Consider the following 16,680-nt stretch of genomic DNA (forward strand, 5'->3'; position numbering starts at 1 on the left):
CTGCTGCATTAGAAACACCCTCAAAAGAGCTTTAGTTTTTTCTGTAATATGTTGAAAAGTTAATAAAATACCAAGTATAGTGTTATAAATATATATTTATTTTTAAATGAAAATTATAAAATAAAAACTTTGCTGGATTTAAGATGCTGATGACTGTTAAAACACTTAGTCTGTGCAAAGGGTTCAGTAGGTCTGTTCTCTCAGACCTTATACACTTGAGACAATTTCCCTCATCACTCAAGGCACTGAGCCGATCTCAGCAGGGGTTTGTAAATCTGTAATGAGTTAAAATAGCCAGGTGAGACTGAGCTCTCTATATGCATAATGAATAGCTCTAAATAAAGAAGTCATCAGTAGAGACACCTGATATCATGCTATGCTGGAGACAATGAGAGCTGCTCCCTTTTATGGCGGTAGATTTTAATAATTCAACCATGTCTCCGTTACATCTCATTATGCTGGCAACACTTATGAAAATAGACGAGGGAAACCTACCTGAAATAATACAATGACAAACTACAAAGATGAATTGCTCCACTTAATTTATTGTCCACACCTTTCATTTTCATGCCTTTTTTCAATTACATAGAAGAAACAGCCATTTAAGATTAACTCGAGGACACGTGAACACTTTCACATAAAATAAAATAAAATATTAAAAAAGGTTTCAATGAAAATGAATTCTTCCTATGGAATGTATTCTATGTAACAGAAAAACAACTACCGGCTGAAAGTTATGTTTAGTAGTCATGCAGTGTATGTGATGTATCTATCAGTACAATCTGATGCTGTATGTCAGTGTTCATGTACTATAAAAAGGACAACTATTGTAACAGAACGGCCAAATCAATGTCCTCACACTAACTACGAATTTAAAGTGTGTCTTTAGGATGAGTAAGGAAACTTCAGCATTATACCCTGTTCTGGCTTCACCTCAAATTCTGCAAGGTTAAGCACTCTATTATCATTTACATCATCAGTATTAAACACTACTGTAGCGCGTTCAGGAATCTCAGCATGTTTCAACTGAAGAGTGACCGTTTCGTTTGAGTGCCAGTTGAGTGCAATAAGGTAGCGCTCATTCTGGTCCCACCTTCGCACATAGGCCATGGCGTAGGTCGAGTTAAACAAAGGCAAGTATTCTCCATGCTGCAGAGAGCGCTCCTTCGATCTTTTTTCACTCACAGCCCTGAAGAATGTACGGGAAGTTGACATTTTCTCCATAATGTTCTGTAAAGCAAACATGAAAATTTTACTAAAACTGCACAATATTGAATGTTGTAACTCTGTTTTTTTTAGCACATTGAGATGTGCACAAGCGCCTTACCTTTGAAGTCAGAGTTTCGTTAGAGAAGTCCCACACCATAGTTGGGTTTTTGGTAGACTAAATGGAAGAATAACACAACATTTTAGGATCTGCTCTTGAAAAGCACTCAGACCTGCTGCCTACTTTTGATAAAAGCCTTCAGTTGACCTACCTCATCTTCCAGTCCGATCTCATCCCCATAATTAAACACTGGTGTGCCAGGCAGGGTGAGCAGCAGCAGTTGACTCAACTTGACTTTGGCAAGCCCCACTACTGAAGCCAGGTGACCAGCGATACGCCCACCGATGTTCCAAGCCAGTTTGGTCTGATTGTAAGTGGAATACAAGTGAGCAACAGAATGGGCAACTTCCAGAGCAGAACTGGACCTTAGAGCACCAGTGAGGAGCAGGTCAACACCAGTTTTGTTCAACACAGCAGCTATGTCATCAGGAGAGGACTTCTCTGTAACGCCAATTAAGACTCTGGAAAGATAAAGTCAGTAAGGTTGAAGTTATTTAATAAAAGATTTGAATTGAGCAAGTTGGTTAGCAATACAATTTCAAACCAGTCAACAGCCCACTAAAGTCCCCTTGACTGGAGATTAGTTTGTAAAAGTTGCTCCCAACAACCACAAGGTGGCTCCTTTACTTCACAAAAAGAATCTACAAGTCCATTCATGAAGTTAAAAAAAAAACTAAAAAAAATTGTGTGCTCACTTTTTAGTTTTTCCATCGGATTCTGTCTGATTGCGGAAAAGGTCTTCAACATCCCTCCAAAGGAATGGGGCTGCAGTGGAAATCTTCTCGACACCGTAGAAGAGGAATCCGTCTACACCTTCTGCTAGCCAGTGCCTCAGAGCAGGCTACAAAGACAAGAATCATAATTATTACTCTGGAAACTCAAGTACCCAAATCATTTATTTGTCCAATAGTCTATGTTGTCACTTGAACTTGATCTATTACTACTGCTCACAATCTAAGTCATACCTCAAGTTCCAAAGAGCTGACAGCATCATTGTTAAACCAGGGCTCTTCTCCTTTATAGTTAGGGGTAAGGTCCAAAACAACAGAGATACCTAGGGTTAAACACAAACATTTAATTGATATATATCACGTGTATATGTGTACATACAGTGCTTAACAAATTTATTAGACCACCACCACCCAATGTAAGGTTTGTGCCCCAGCTGCCCAAAACTAACAGTATTGGTGATTACCAAAATAATTTATGTTTCTGAAATGGTTAATCCACCAGTATGCGTACGGTCTTTAGTCACAGTTGGCCAAGTCAAAGTCTGGACTTGAATCCTATTGAACAAATTTGGGATTCAAAGATAGATCGCACAAGTTTCATCAAAAGCAAGTCTTTGGGAACAACTAGAAACTATTTGGAGGTCGATAACAGAGACTGTGGAAATATACTGTACATAAAACAATGCCAGCAAGAATGCAAACTGTTATCAAGGCCAAAGAACGCCATACAAAATATTACGTTTTTTTTCCATTTACATTCATTTGCATTTATTCATTTTACAGATGCTTTTTTTATGCAATGTGACTTGAGGAATACAGCAAGTGATTCATCGTGAAGAGGAAAACAAACACATGAAGTGATCAAAACAAAAAGTTTCAGACATTGCTTAGAGTAGCATAAGCTTGAAAAGGAAGGGATTAAGGGGAAGTGAAAGAATCTTTTTTTTATGATGAGGTTAAGTGCACACGGAAGAGATGAGTTTTCAGCTGTCTTTTGAACGTAGTCAGGGATTCTGCCTTCTGGATGAAGGCGGTGAGATAGCGGCTATCTGGTTGTTATTTGCCAATTAAATGACAATAAAAACGTATTTAAAGTTTGACATTTTCCAACAGATATGCGTTTTCTCTTCATTATGACAGGTGGTCTAATAAATTGGAGCACTGTACATGTATACATACATAAGCAACTGTATATTTGTGAAATATTACAATTAACATTTTCTATTTAAAATGTAATTGATTCTTGTGATGGCAAAGCTGAATTTTTAACATCATCACTCCAGTCTTCAGTCACATGATCGTACAGAAATCATTCTAATATGATAATGATGATGATTTGGTGCTAAAGAAACATTAACTCATTATCAATGCTGAAAAACAGTTATATTTTGTAGAAACTGAGATACATTTCAGGATTTTTTGATAAATAGTAAAGTCTCCAGCTCACCTCTTTTATGTGCAGCCTGGATTACTTCTTTAAACTGCGACGCATTACCAGCCTCTTTGGAAATCTCAGTCAAGTTCAGATCCGCGGGCTTGTCGGCACTGGACACATGGATCGGGCCTATGACAAGACCCTTCACCTTTAACTCATCCAACGCCTGAACCTTTCCAGCCAAACCTGAGGGGAAAAGAGAATAAATAGGGAGATGTTCAGATCACGGACCACATCCATGTTAATACTAACTTCATTGTACCTAACGATATTCATTAAAAGACGTTCTGCAACCCTTCCTTTAAAATCATTGATATCATACAATAAAATAGTTTGCGAACTGATATAAGAGCTGAGCAAACAGGATGGCTTGCAAGTGAATGAGGGAGGAAACCAGATTTGTCGATTCAGCAGCAAAAGGACAGAGTAATTATAAATTTGAGCATGTTCAGAGCCTAACATCGCATTTAATCCCTAAACTGACCCAACCCTGCAAACCATTAACACTACCTCCTTAGCATAGATAATTTCGGTTGATTGGGTGTAGGCCCATGGAGTTGTCTGTCTTTACCTTTCAGGTCTGAAGTAAAAGAGTTCACGTCTCCAATCTGGTACAGTGATCCATAGTTCCACCAGTTCATCTCAGGGAGGGGCTTGCATCGAGGAGCATGTATAATGATGGCAATAGCGCCAGCCAGCATGCCCAGCCAACCAAGCCAGAACAGAATCAGAAGTGCCCAACGAACTTTAACCCACCTATTCAAGAATAGACAACAGTGATTAGCCTACATCACATGAAAAACTGAAAAATCCACACCAAGATTTAACTGAAAGTAAAAGAGGTTTAGCCATGGTGTGTGTCATACCCTGGTGTTCCGGCTACTTTCATGAGTTCTTCTTTGGATAGCCCAGTGAATTTAGCCTCCTCATCTGGAATCTTCACCTTCACAACGCCATTCTTCTCACTTACAGGCGAGATGGCATAATTATTTCTAGCCTCTCCCTCTCTCATGGGCTGCTTCTCCTGCTCCACCTCATTGAGCTCCACATCTTTCATATCCACTTCAGGTTCGTTGCTCATTTTGTCAGTTTATGTTTAATGTCCTGGAAACAAATTGAATTACATTAACAACAAGCACATCTTGGGCTGAATCCAAAATATTTTACGTTATTGCAGTGCAATGTGGGGTTGAATAAGTGCACTTGGTTACGTCCACTATGGTTTCAGACACTACTACAAATGTCTGTCCCCTAAAATAACGCCATATTTGAGGATATATAGGGGCGATGTCGGATTCAGCCGCTGTCGTCACGGCACCAGAATTACAGGTTGACAGATGTTTGACGTCATGGCGTGGCAAGACACGCTGAACGTTGCATCACCTAATAAATTCACGCGGAGATGGCGACAAAAAAGCTTTTTATAAAAGATGTACTAATACCCAAAATAACAAGTACACCAAGGCTCTTTTGTAGACTAGAAAGATTTGGGCTCTGTTAGACAAAACAACAGTTAATCCAGATTAAAACTCCATAGACCGTAGACATAGCAACCAAATGCCGGGTGCCAGATCAGCATAAGTTAACGTTTGCCACGCTCATCGAATCAAGTTAAAAATATACATATAAATATAACTGACGTGGGGCTAAATAGAGATTTTGTGACCATTAATTATATATATCGATTCGTTCAAAGCAGTAGTTTTAAAAGGTAGCAGCTAACTATACATTTGATGTAAATGGTAGCGCGACATTTTGTAAACCGGATTGGTCCAGTTTTATTAGAGCCAGTCTATCCACTGACTCATTCAGCCTCAATTAACACAGGTTAAACTTAAGAAAAACAAACATTTTAAATCAGAAACATGACAATGTAATGTTGCTTTTAAATGTGAATAAACAATAATGTGCGGCCCGTAATTCGCGCAAATATCAAGGATGTTGGCAAATTTGGGAACAAAGTTAACAGTTAGCGTTACGCAAAATGTACTGAAACAAGACCTTACCAGTTAACGTTACACTGGAATAATGATGAAATCTTCGTTTAAATTGTCTGTGATAAATAGGAAATACCCTACTGATGCTCGCTGGTACCGTTCGTGTCTGTATTCACAGTGATGCTCGTGGTTTTATACGGCAAAGAGCGTCTGAGCCGCATACTTACACGTTTCTCCGCCCACATTTAAGGGGGAACAGCCCGAAACCTGTTTTCGCACTAGTGAAAATTCTACTATTTTAACGAATCGATTCTTTCCACTGTATTTTTGGCTACATTTTGGTCTGGTAAAGTACATTTATTTTCGCTACATCAGTCAAATCCCACAATTACCCCTAAAGATCCGACTCAACAGAACGATTCGCTTACGAATCCTCCACGGTGTGAATCGATTGCAACTGAACTAGCACATCAAAGCTGAAGCAGTATTAAGAATTATAATGTATATTATACCTGTGGCGTGTACAGAGAAAACAAACTAATTAATTCAATAATGTTCAGTTTGTTAATTCTGTAGTACGTTAACCAGCATTTCAGGCAGAAAATACAGTTTTGTAGCATTAACATTTTTAGATAGTCCACCTTAAAGGAACCTGTCATTACTACCAAATTCTTTCTCCTCCCTGTTGTTTTCGTGACTGTACAAGACCTCCATAAACACGTTTTTGGGGGGGTTGAGGGTATTGAGTTTCTTTCCTAGAAAGAGAAACAGCAACATCAACAAAAAGACATTGTAAACGGGAATCTCAATGTACAGTTTAGTTAGTTCTTCAGTGCTCTGTTAAATCATCAAAGTCACCCACTTACCCAAATTGTTCTATAGACCTACTTTACCCATGCTGTATTTATAATATATTTTATATGTATAGTGTAGATTAATTTGTTTGTTCTTTAATATATTACAAAAGGACCACTAAGTGAAAATAGCTCAAAATGTTTTGCTTAACCTTTACCCTAATTATGTGTTTTGCTGTATTTAAGCAGCTTAGCCTGATTTAATGAAACTGCAAAACTCTTATTTGAATTTGCAACAGTAAAAAATGCCTTATCAATCAGGTAGTTTGATGAAACAGCAAAAGAAATACAATAGCACAGATTTAAAAAAAAAAATTACTGTGCTTCCACGTGTCTCCTAGAACCCCTCAGGGAAACTGAAATATGATCAAACAGCAGACATAGACCTTGAGGAGAACACGTGCTGGTATTTTGATGAGATAATATGGAATATTTTACCATAACTTTGTCTAACACAAACACCTGTTTGATTGGGTTAATTTATTATTTTTGTTCATTGTGTAATTGCCTGCATGTTTGTAGAGCACTATAAGTGCAACACAAACTTCTATAGCAAATATTTATTTATTTTTCAAATATAGAGGCATATGCAAGCATAAGTTAGAGCGTAACACTCAGAATGAAGCTCCTCCCATCCAGTCTCAGATATCATAAACACATCAGAGCACATTGTGTCCACTGCTTTAAGGACACATTCTGAGCGGTGGCTTACAAGCAGGCACAACATTTTTCTTCTTTTTGGTTTAGCAATAAACCGTGGCTTCTAATCAAGAATACATCATCTCATCATTCCTTAGTATGTGTTAATGACATCAGAGAATATGTGAGAATAAGTGAGAGTATAAAAACTTGAGAACAAAAGAGCATAAGTTCTAATTTGCACTTTCCTTCATCATCTCCAATCAATCAAGCATCATGGAAGGGACTAAGCCAATCAATATTACACAAAGCCTTGAGTGAACATACAGTAGGCTGTATAGAAGTGTGAGAGAGAAAAAATCAGTTCAACAAATCTGACTTAAACCACCTGGTTTGTGGTGCTGCAGTTAAAGCTTTATTAACAGGATAACCTTTTCCATATGCCAAGACACTTTTTGACCATGCCCGTTTGAGTCAGCATGCTGTGCCCTCATTCCTTTCCAGACAAGTATTCACAGCACCAGTTCTTGGATTGGAGCCTGCAAACAGGATATAGGCCTAGCTGCATGATCATATCATGATGGTTAGGCCTACGCATGATCAGCACGAGACATCTGAAATATTCACTCCAAAATTTGCCCTTGAGATATAGTCTTAAGTAATTCAATACTCGTGAATAAAAATGATTAGTAGCACTGTCGTCCTACAAAACGAAATGTAGGCATACCAACCAAATAAACCGCTTTTTTTAAAAAGTGTGCATCAGTTCTAATCAGTGCACATGAAGAAATGATTGGTGTAAATCAACAACTATTTTCCACACATTTCTCCTTGGCATAAAAATGTATTTAACATTTAACAAGCACACTGTTTTTGGAAGTTTTTTTATGTATCTCTGCCCCCTTGTGGTCATGTGAGAAGTGTGCGCTCTTCCAGACCTTGACGGTTTTTGCAGACAATTTGTACTAAGATTTTAACTATACACTTATTAAGCATGATACTCAAATGAAACTATTCACTTCTTCAGATACCCTATTGCTTTAGTTAAGGATTTAAGAATAATATGCTGATATTATGAAGAATTGTAATTATTTATTCATTATTTCAAACTTTGAGTTTCATTTGCCAGTGCTATTGATATAATTGTTTGAAATACAATGCTATCCTTAAGCCATATTTTGTGATTTATTAAAAAACAGCAGGCAATTATAATACACCATGTGCAAATTTAAAATGTATGTATTTGTGCTTTATTATGTTTTGCGCAATGTGAAGTCATGTTCCCCAAAAGATCATACATTTGCCTGAGCGCTGGTAATGAAAGAGCATTACAAGATAAGCAGTACTTTTATATTAATGTCATTTGTAGAGATATTGATTTTTTTGTGTGCAAATGCTCCAAAATGCTGAGAATAATCTGTGTGATAATAAAATAGAAATTTATTCAATATTCAAGGGGGAAAAAACTAGTTTAAACCAGCTAAACTGAGAGGGATTCAGACACTTTAAGCTTGGTCAAAACAAAAAATACTGAATTTTTAAATCATTTTTTATAAATTTGAACAACGATAAAATATTATTAATAATAATAATATACATTGAGAACATGTATTATTATCTTTCTTTCTTTTTTTTTGCTGCTTGGAAATATTGTGGTTTTGTTAACGGCGATAACGCATATTTGCTATGTGTAAGGGTTTTTTAATAAAATAAAAACACTTTCAGCGGTGGTGCATCTCTTTGATTTCCACTATACAGGCGGAGCCACCAGGGGTCAGTGTCTCTTTGAACAGCAGCATCATGAGAGCGGAAGTGGTGATGTTCCTTCTAAAGGCGGGATCAGGAAGCGGCGTTGTGTGAGTTAAATTGGGCGCATTGAGTCTGCGAATAGCGCTCCGTCTGCGGATGAGGATCGACATTTCTCGATAGAAGTGTCCAGGTATGATATAAAATATGGTGTAGCCACAAGTTCCTTTACAGATATTATTTATATTGTTGCGTTGGCCACTTTGGGTGTTTTTATGTTTAATTGAAGGGAGAGTTTCATGTCAGCTGTCTGTCGTTGTGTAGCGCTGAACGCGAAGAAATGAGGCGGGACCCCCAAACGTGTAACGTTACATTTAGAAAAATCACTCTTATGAACTGCTTATTTTCGTCGTCATGTGTTAATTAGCTAATAATCTGTCGCATTATTTATGCTGTTATAAATTCCCCGTGGTTGTGTAGTTTTCACTTTCATTTTCACACAATCACAGTAACGTTAGTTCAGTAGCTCACCTTCACTTTCCATTATCAGTGTTCGGTGATGTTACAATATAATACACGTGGATTTTATGAAGTGTCTGGTAGGAAAGCTGCTTATTGGACTTATTGGACATTTGCTTTTTTACAATAGTTAAAACTTATTACAAAGTATGATATCTGGAGTTGAGTAGGTTTTTTTCGTTCTTTGTTTTAATACGTTCGGTGTGTAGTATTTTCTTTAGACTTGTGTACAGTTAGTTTTGGGATATTAAGAAATCATGCCTTTTAACATAAATATTCTGATCTTGTTTCTCCTCTTTAAGCCACTGAAGAAAGTAAACCTGAATTCCCACAACCCTCTCTAATACAAATCAACAATGTCGTCGACATCACAAAAACACAAGGACTTTGTGGCTGAACCCATGGGGGAGAAGTCTGTGAATGCACTAGCAGGAATTGGGGAAGTTCTTGGAAAAAGATTGGAAGACAAAGGCTTCGACAAGGTGAGATTTACAAAGATGTTTCATATTTACTGTAGTAAGTACAGTAAAGTTAAATTGACACTTTTTTTTTTTTTCTCTCTCTCTCTCTTCCTCACAGGCATATGTTGTCCTAGGACAGTTTCTTGTACTGAGGAAAGATGAGGAGTTGTTTCGGGAATGGTTGAAGGATACATGTGGAGCCAACACCAAACAGCAAGGCGACTGTTATGGCTGTCTGCGAGAGTGGTGTGACTCTTTCCTGTAGTTGACTCTTCTGTTGTTATGCTTTAATTTCCCCCCTTTGTGTGATGAATACTTTTACCTCACTATAACAATTAGTCTTTTTTGACATTATTTTTGGATGTATCAATATTAAATCTTGGTCCAGAATTTTAGAAGCACTAGAATTTCTCTAGATGGGTACACTTGTTAGATCACCGCTCTTTTTTTGTGTTCAAACATTGACACCGGATCTTTAGTTTTCACAGAATAACGCAAATTATCTAAAAATCCGTTCATCATATGCAGTTCGTTTCCAGACTACACATGCGCATACACCTGTAGAGTAAATGCATATTTGCTAGGCACAACACAGATCACACTGTTTATTATAATGCTGTTTGCCGGTTTTAACTGATGTCCAAAATGAGGCACTGCTTATTCGTTTTTTAAGGTTTGTGAACTTGTCACTGTTCTCTAATGTGTATTACCCAAAGGATCCTGTGTGTAATGATGTCATATGGTTTTTAATGCTCCCAACCCCTAAATTGCCTTAATAAAAATATGGATTTGTTTTAACTGCATGTGTACCTGAAGATGCGTGGGCTGAATCATTCTGTGTAGTGTAGCCACTTAACTCACATCTTGGTTGACATCTGCTGCATTGATGTTTAAAATGCTGCCTGAATGAAACTTATAAATGTTTTCATGGCTTTAAGGTCATTTTTGAACTTTTGTTTTGCATCTTAGTTTTTTTGGAATAAAATATCTCAAGAGTAATAATTAACAGGGTGTGTTGTGAATGTGTGGAATGAAAAACATTAATCCAGCTGAACGTGCTGTTACAAAAGTGGAATTACCTGTTCGCGTTTAATAAGAGACATTTGTTTAACTTTAGGGTTTTTAAAAAACACATTTAATTGTTTTGTCAGTAAGATTTTTTTTAAACTGTTCTTGCAAGTGCAAGTTATAGTATAAACATAATATTGTGAAATTACAAATTCAATTTTTTTTAATATACTTTATTCCTGTAATGGCAAAGCTGAATATTAAAGCGTCATTACTCCAGTGTCACGTGATCCTTCAGAAATCATTCTAATATGTTGACTTGGTTCTCTAGAAACATCAAAGTTGAAAACTGTTGTGCTTGTTTTTGTAGAAACCATGATACATTTTTTGGTGTTCTTTACGGTCACTTGATTTTTCAATTAAATCTGTCATCACAGAAAAGTATTAATATCTTTAAAATATTACTGTAGTGTTCATTTTTCTCCTAAATCTCAATAAGCGATGCACATACGTGTGATGTTTAAAAGTTTTATTCATTCCTTCATTGGATTCTGCAGTATTTTAATTAATTACTTGGGACCACAAGTATTTGACAGATGTTCTCTTGACATTTTTCTTCAACAGTTCATCTTTTGAGCTAATCTTTGGAACTATTAGAGACTACATACCACTTGTTTAAGTGGCCAGGAAAAATTTAATTGTTTTTAAGAGATAAATATCATGTACTGTAGGTATTAGCATTCGCACTTTCTCACAATGATCTAAACTTTAAAAGCTCTACCAGTTTACCAGAATTGTCTACCAGCATACATTGCCACTTCAAACAAAACATAAAAAAATCTAAATCAAAATATACATACAGAATTTGTAAGTCACCGTAATATGCTGTGTGAAGAACACAATGAATGTTTTGAATATAATAACATTTGAAATTGAAATATTCAGACCCACACCTATTTCCCTTTGCTTGATTAAAAAACTGTGCTTGCATATGTATGTATAAGTGTGTCATTTGATCTAATCCATTTGCATTGATCTTGATGTTATTTTGTCCCCTTAATGAAAGGAACAGGGTTTCCCAGAAAGAAAGAAAAAAAAAACAGGAGGATAAAAATATCTTCACAAACATTGGGTTCTGAAATTTAGAAACTTTGCATTTATTGAACCTTATTATGGGATTTCTTTTTCTGTGGGGTGTCTCGTCGAGTGTTGTGTTGTGTTGTGTGATGTGCGTACACAAATGATCATTATTATTTAAATGAGACTAATCCTGCCCTTCATGTGTCCTGTTCAGAGGAGAGCACAGAAGAACTTTTTCTCCCTGAACGGGTTTTCTGAAGTGGGCACAGGGGTGATGAGAGGGTCCTCGATTGCATGGGCATCACAGTACGCCATCAAGTCTGCCGCTGCCTTTGACACCTAAGAATGCAGGATAGATTGTCAGTGCCCATTTAAAAGCACACGGACATTTGAGTGCTTTTGATTTTGAGGCACTATTGATTTTCAGCCAAAAAACCTGATATCTAAACAAAAAAATGTAACTAATAGATATCACCATAATTAACCATTTGATCAATAACAGTACATTAAGACAATTGTTTTGTATCACTGGTTTTTATAAAATGTTATGTTTAAATATGCAAATAATCCATTATCTAATTAAATCTACATTCATTTGTATACATTTCCAGAAGAAATCTGAACATTGTATAAAGCCAAGTTCAAAATTCATTCCAGTTTCATTTTGTCGACATATTAGGGTTAACGTTTTTTTCATGGGAGGTTTTGGATATCTCTTTTTATCACTTCATAAATCCGAAAATACTGTCAACAGACAGAAAAATAAATTTTCACCATATTTGTAGGAAATAAAAATGATATATGAACAATCCCTCTGCAGTGTTGGGTGAAACGCATTATAAGTAACATGAGTTACGTAATCAGATGAATTTTTTCAAGTAACTAAAGAAACGCATTACTTTTAAATTTACAAGAAAATATCTTTCAAATAAGTAACGCAAGTTACTTGTTTTCCTATAAATAGACTGACACCTGTCCCCATGTTGAGAGAAATCATGAGTAAGTGCAGAGACGTTGTGTGCGCTGTGTAAACATGATGGTTTTTGTTGACTAAATGTGAGCAATTTCCTGATTCTGAGTAAATACAGAGCTTCTCCCTCTACAGACGTGAATTTGCATTTCCTTCAGCCTGAGGCTTATTCATTTGACTTTTGGTGTGAAAGGGCATTTACATTTGTCAAAAACAGAACTTTGTTTTTGTTTGTAAAATGTAAATGTAAAATGTAAACTTTGTTTACATTTCTGCAAAAACAGAACAAGCCCAGTCTAGCCAAGAAAAAGTAATGCAAAAGTATACATAACGCATTACTTTCCATAAAAAGTGAATAAGTAACGCAATTAGTCACTTTGTTGGGGACATGCATTACTTTTAAAAGTAACTTTCCCCAACACTGTCTCTGTAAAAATCTTTACCGGGAACTGGAAGGTTCGGTGTATGTGCTACTAAAGTGGAGATGTCTGGTTGAATGCAGGAGAAAAAACTCATTTTGAGAAAACAGCCTTTAAAGATATGTTTTGTAATTGAAAACTACAGACACAAATAAAGAAAGTGTAATAAAATATACGCTTAAATGTGTATTATGGATTTTTTTCTCTCACTGTAGTCTGAGAAAATAAATGTTATGGAAGCAAAATAGCCCAAAATCAATTGACAAGTGCATGAAAAAAGAATAATGGTAAATGATGAATAACTACAGTTTAATACTTAAATAAATACACTGCAGTTTCGGGCTAAAACATCATTTTAGGTCAAATAGAACTGTATGAGTGAAATGCAAGGTTGAGGTCAACGCTTAAAGACTGTTGAATGCTTCAAATTGTACTTGTAGGACACACTTTACCGTGGGATTGTAGAAATAGGTCATACCTATTAACCTGATTCCAGACTTTGATCACATCTGATACAAATGAGCCTGCTACGTACAGGCTGGTATAATAAGGCACGTTCAGGGATGCAGGATTACCACTGATCTGATTCTTGCTTGCCACATTTTCCGGTTGTTTTTGCATGGCAGCCCTCACCTTGATTCGACAAAAACTGGCTTCAATCTTCAGCTGTTCCACCAGCTTCCTGGCCTGACCGACGCTCATAGTGCTGTTCACAGGGGTGTCTCCTTTCATCCTGCCACAAACATCCACAAAATTACACAGACGTCAATGCAAAATCTCTTTGAAATACAAAAATGCTCATGAGGCATCTGTTCATTTTGTTTAAAATGTGCAAAATTCACTTTTATATGATGTTTGCATATAAATGTGTCTTTGCCGTGTGTGGACACAACCACCCAATGAAAAAAAATCCATTCACTCCTTTTTTAATCCTCTAAAAGCCTAAACACTTTCAATAATCAAGCCGTTTGGATTTTCTGAACAATATGATGTCATATTGCTCATGCCCCGCCCTGGCCGCCCATGACGGACTGTCCCGTACTAGCATATTTCCGCCCTCATTTGTTTAAGGTCTGCCAACTCAAGGCAGCACTTTATGTGTCTTGTGTCACACGCCCCACAGAAGAGAGGGGTGGGGTGAGCAGTTGCTCATTAGTCATTATCATTTAAAGAGACATGAACCGAAACGGGACGCTGTGAACAGAGCTGTTTTTGAGGAGGTACAAAGGGTGTTGTTTTACACAACCACTGAGGAATTTTAACCAAAGTATGTTACAAACTTTACATGAACACCCTAAAGAATCATACCAACTTCCAACCACATCCGATGACCTCTTTAAGAAGTTCGTTATCATATAAACCAGCCAACAAAAGTATATTTTTTAAGGATACGGCCAAAAATTTTGCCCGATACGATAATTCTGCATATTTGAAAGCAGATAACCGATATATTGTTCGATAAACCTAAATCTGAATTTTTATATAATTTTTGAGAGCCTGATTACAAAATAAAAGTATAACCATTAAATCCATGTCCCAAGCACACAATGATAATGTTCTCATTGTAATTTTAAGTAGGCTATATGAGGCTTGCATGTTGCACTTAACCTTATTTTCCTTTTTTTAAGTGATTCCAATCACATTTCAAGCATTTCAAAAACATCATGGCGAACAGTATGCATCTGAAGTGTCTCAGCTAAAGGCAATATTCCATTATTTATCTGCCAAGACATCCGCCCAATTCTATTATCGGGCCGATAACGATAACATTAAAAATGATGTTAAAAATAATTTAAAATAATATTTTTGCCATCCTAATCTGCTAACATGCATGCACTATTAATATAGGGAATTAGGGGATAGGCCTACATTATGTACAGATTCTGTGGTAATAAGGTCCCATTCATTAACATTAGTTGATGCTTTAACTAACAATGAACAAAACATTTGTTACAGTATTTATTCATCCTTGTTGATATTATTTAAAAAAAAAAACTGTTCACTGTTCAGCTCAGGTCACTGACAACTAATGTTATCTAATGTTGACAAATGAAACCTTACTGTAAAGCGTTACTGATTCTATAGTGCACAGTCTCTACTCTCTAATGGAAGCATCTTCCTGCGGTCCAGGACTCTCATACCCTCTCATTCACTTCCTGTCTTTCCTCTCTTGGTATCATTTACTACTTCTTTGCTAAAAGCTCCTGCCCTAGAAAACCAAAACCTCACCTTGGAATGCAATGATCTGATAGCAACACATTTCATCATCCTGAAACCCTTCATTTCCAGGTGATGGTCAGAAGTCATTGTTTATAGATTTAGAGCTATTCATAATCATCAAATATCCATATATCCACCTAAAACGGTCTGCATTAATGATTTTGAATATAGGATTTCAACAGTGTATTGGGGAATGCCAGCCCCATTTCCCACATATGCTTGCAGGGATCCATCACCACATGGAATATACCAGATTATTCTGAGCAATAGCACACAAAAACCAGTCGTGTTGAATGTTATCTGATTGAATGTATACATTTATGCATCTGTAGAGTAGATATCACATGTTGCAGACAGAAAAGGGGGAAAAAAGAAAAGAAACTAGGCCAGATACAGAAATTACAATCACTGATGCTCAAACAGATATAAGTAATCATTTCATTTGGAAGACCCTTAAATATGATGTGGAAAAAAATATGCAATGTATTTAAATTGATCAAATGAAATTAAAGCAATGCATTTAAAAGGATCTAAAGAAGAATGGAGAGTGAACAGAGAGCAAGAAGCAAAAAAAAAAAAAAAAAGACCTCAGAGTGTATTCGTCTATTTTTGTCATTCTGGGCCCTTTTTTTTTTTTTACCCCTTTCCCCTTTCACTCCATTTCTTACCCTTGCTGTATTCCTCTTGTGGTGATATCTCTCCCTCCTCTTCTTTCTTATTCCTTCTCTCGCTCTCTCTCTATCTGCCCGTGCTGTTGCTTTCAGTGCAGCCGGACCGCACCCTCATACACAGTGTGGATGCTACCCAGTTCTGTACAGTCCAGTGCACTGCAATTCTGCTACAATGAACACCACTCTCTTGGTACATACATAAAACTCCCCTCTGCAGTGAGTGGAATGTGCCAACCAGGAGGAGGGGGGCCCTATTGGAATGATTTATTCTGTGGGGCGGCTCATACCACATTTCCAGCAGCATGGGGTGGAGGAAGGGGGGAGGGAAATGCAACGATGAAAAGCAGTGTATGAAGAATGAAATCTAGCAAGATGAATTTATATTGTCCAAAATTATAATTAAATATTTGAGAGCATGAAATGCTTATTTTGTTCATTGCCGGTGATGCTGCTAAACCTCCGGAATAAGTGAACCTTCCCTCTGCTCTGTTACCATGGGAACTGCTGCAGTCTCAGCCTCTTTTTGTATTGTACTGTGGCACCATTTTGACTCAGTGGTCTCTCCCACCCTATACCCCCCACATCTTTACATCACTCCACCCTCCCACTGCATTCATTCTCATGTCACATTCACATTGTTGCAAATCTGCCCCCTAGTATCCT

The 16,680-nt window shown here is 36.9% G+C and overlaps 3 protein-coding genes across 3 annotated transcripts; 1 reads left to right on the forward strand and 2 right to left on the reverse strand.

Annotated features, from left to right (window-relative positions):
* Positions 1 to 407: 407 nt before the first annotated feature.
* Positions 408 to 5,671, reverse strand: slc3a2b (solute carrier family 3 member 2b). The gene is made up of 9 exons (XM_079584950.1): positions 5,500 to 5,671; positions 4,360 to 4,597; positions 4,065 to 4,249; positions 3,506 to 3,679; positions 2,293 to 2,381; positions 2,023 to 2,168; positions 1,479 to 1,788; positions 1,328 to 1,384; positions 408 to 1,230 (listed from the first exon to the last, which is right to left on the reverse strand). The coding sequence occupies exons 2-9, from the start codon at positions 4,572 to 4,574 to the stop codon at positions 886 to 888; spliced, it is 1,521 nt and encodes a 506-aa protein (XP_079441076.1). The 5' UTR covers positions 4,575 to 4,597; positions 5,500 to 5,671; the 3' UTR covers positions 408 to 885.
* A 3,010-nt stretch (positions 5,672 to 8,681) lies between these two features.
* Positions 8,682 to 10,452, forward strand: banf1 (barrier to autointegration nuclear assembly factor 1). Its single transcript, XM_079584951.1, has 3 exons — positions 8,682 to 8,862; positions 9,491 to 9,670; positions 9,768 to 10,452. The coding sequence occupies exons 2-3, from the start codon at positions 9,545 to 9,547 to the stop codon at positions 9,912 to 9,914; spliced, it is 273 nt and encodes a 90-aa protein (XP_079441077.1). The 5' UTR covers positions 8,682 to 8,862; positions 9,491 to 9,544; the 3' UTR covers positions 9,915 to 10,452.
* Positions 10,453 to 11,172: 720 nt separating this feature from the next.
* Positions 11,173 to 16,152, reverse strand: gng3 (guanine nucleotide binding protein (G protein), gamma 3). Its single transcript, XM_079584952.1, has 3 exons — positions 16,015 to 16,152; positions 13,760 to 13,859; positions 11,173 to 12,076 (listed from the first exon to the last, which is right to left on the reverse strand). Exons 2-3 carry the CDS (start codon positions 13,856 to 13,858, stop codon positions 11,948 to 11,950), a joined length of 228 nt encoding a protein of 75 aa, XP_079441078.1. The 5' UTR covers position 13,859; positions 16,015 to 16,152; the 3' UTR covers positions 11,173 to 11,947.
* Between the last annotated feature and the right edge of the window lie 528 nt (positions 16,153 to 16,680).

This window comes from Phoxinus phoxinus, assembly GCF_949152265.1.
Source record: "Phoxinus phoxinus genome assembly, chromosome: 17".
NCBI lineage: Eukaryota > Metazoa > Chordata > Actinopteri > Cypriniformes > Leuciscidae > Phoxinus > Phoxinus phoxinus.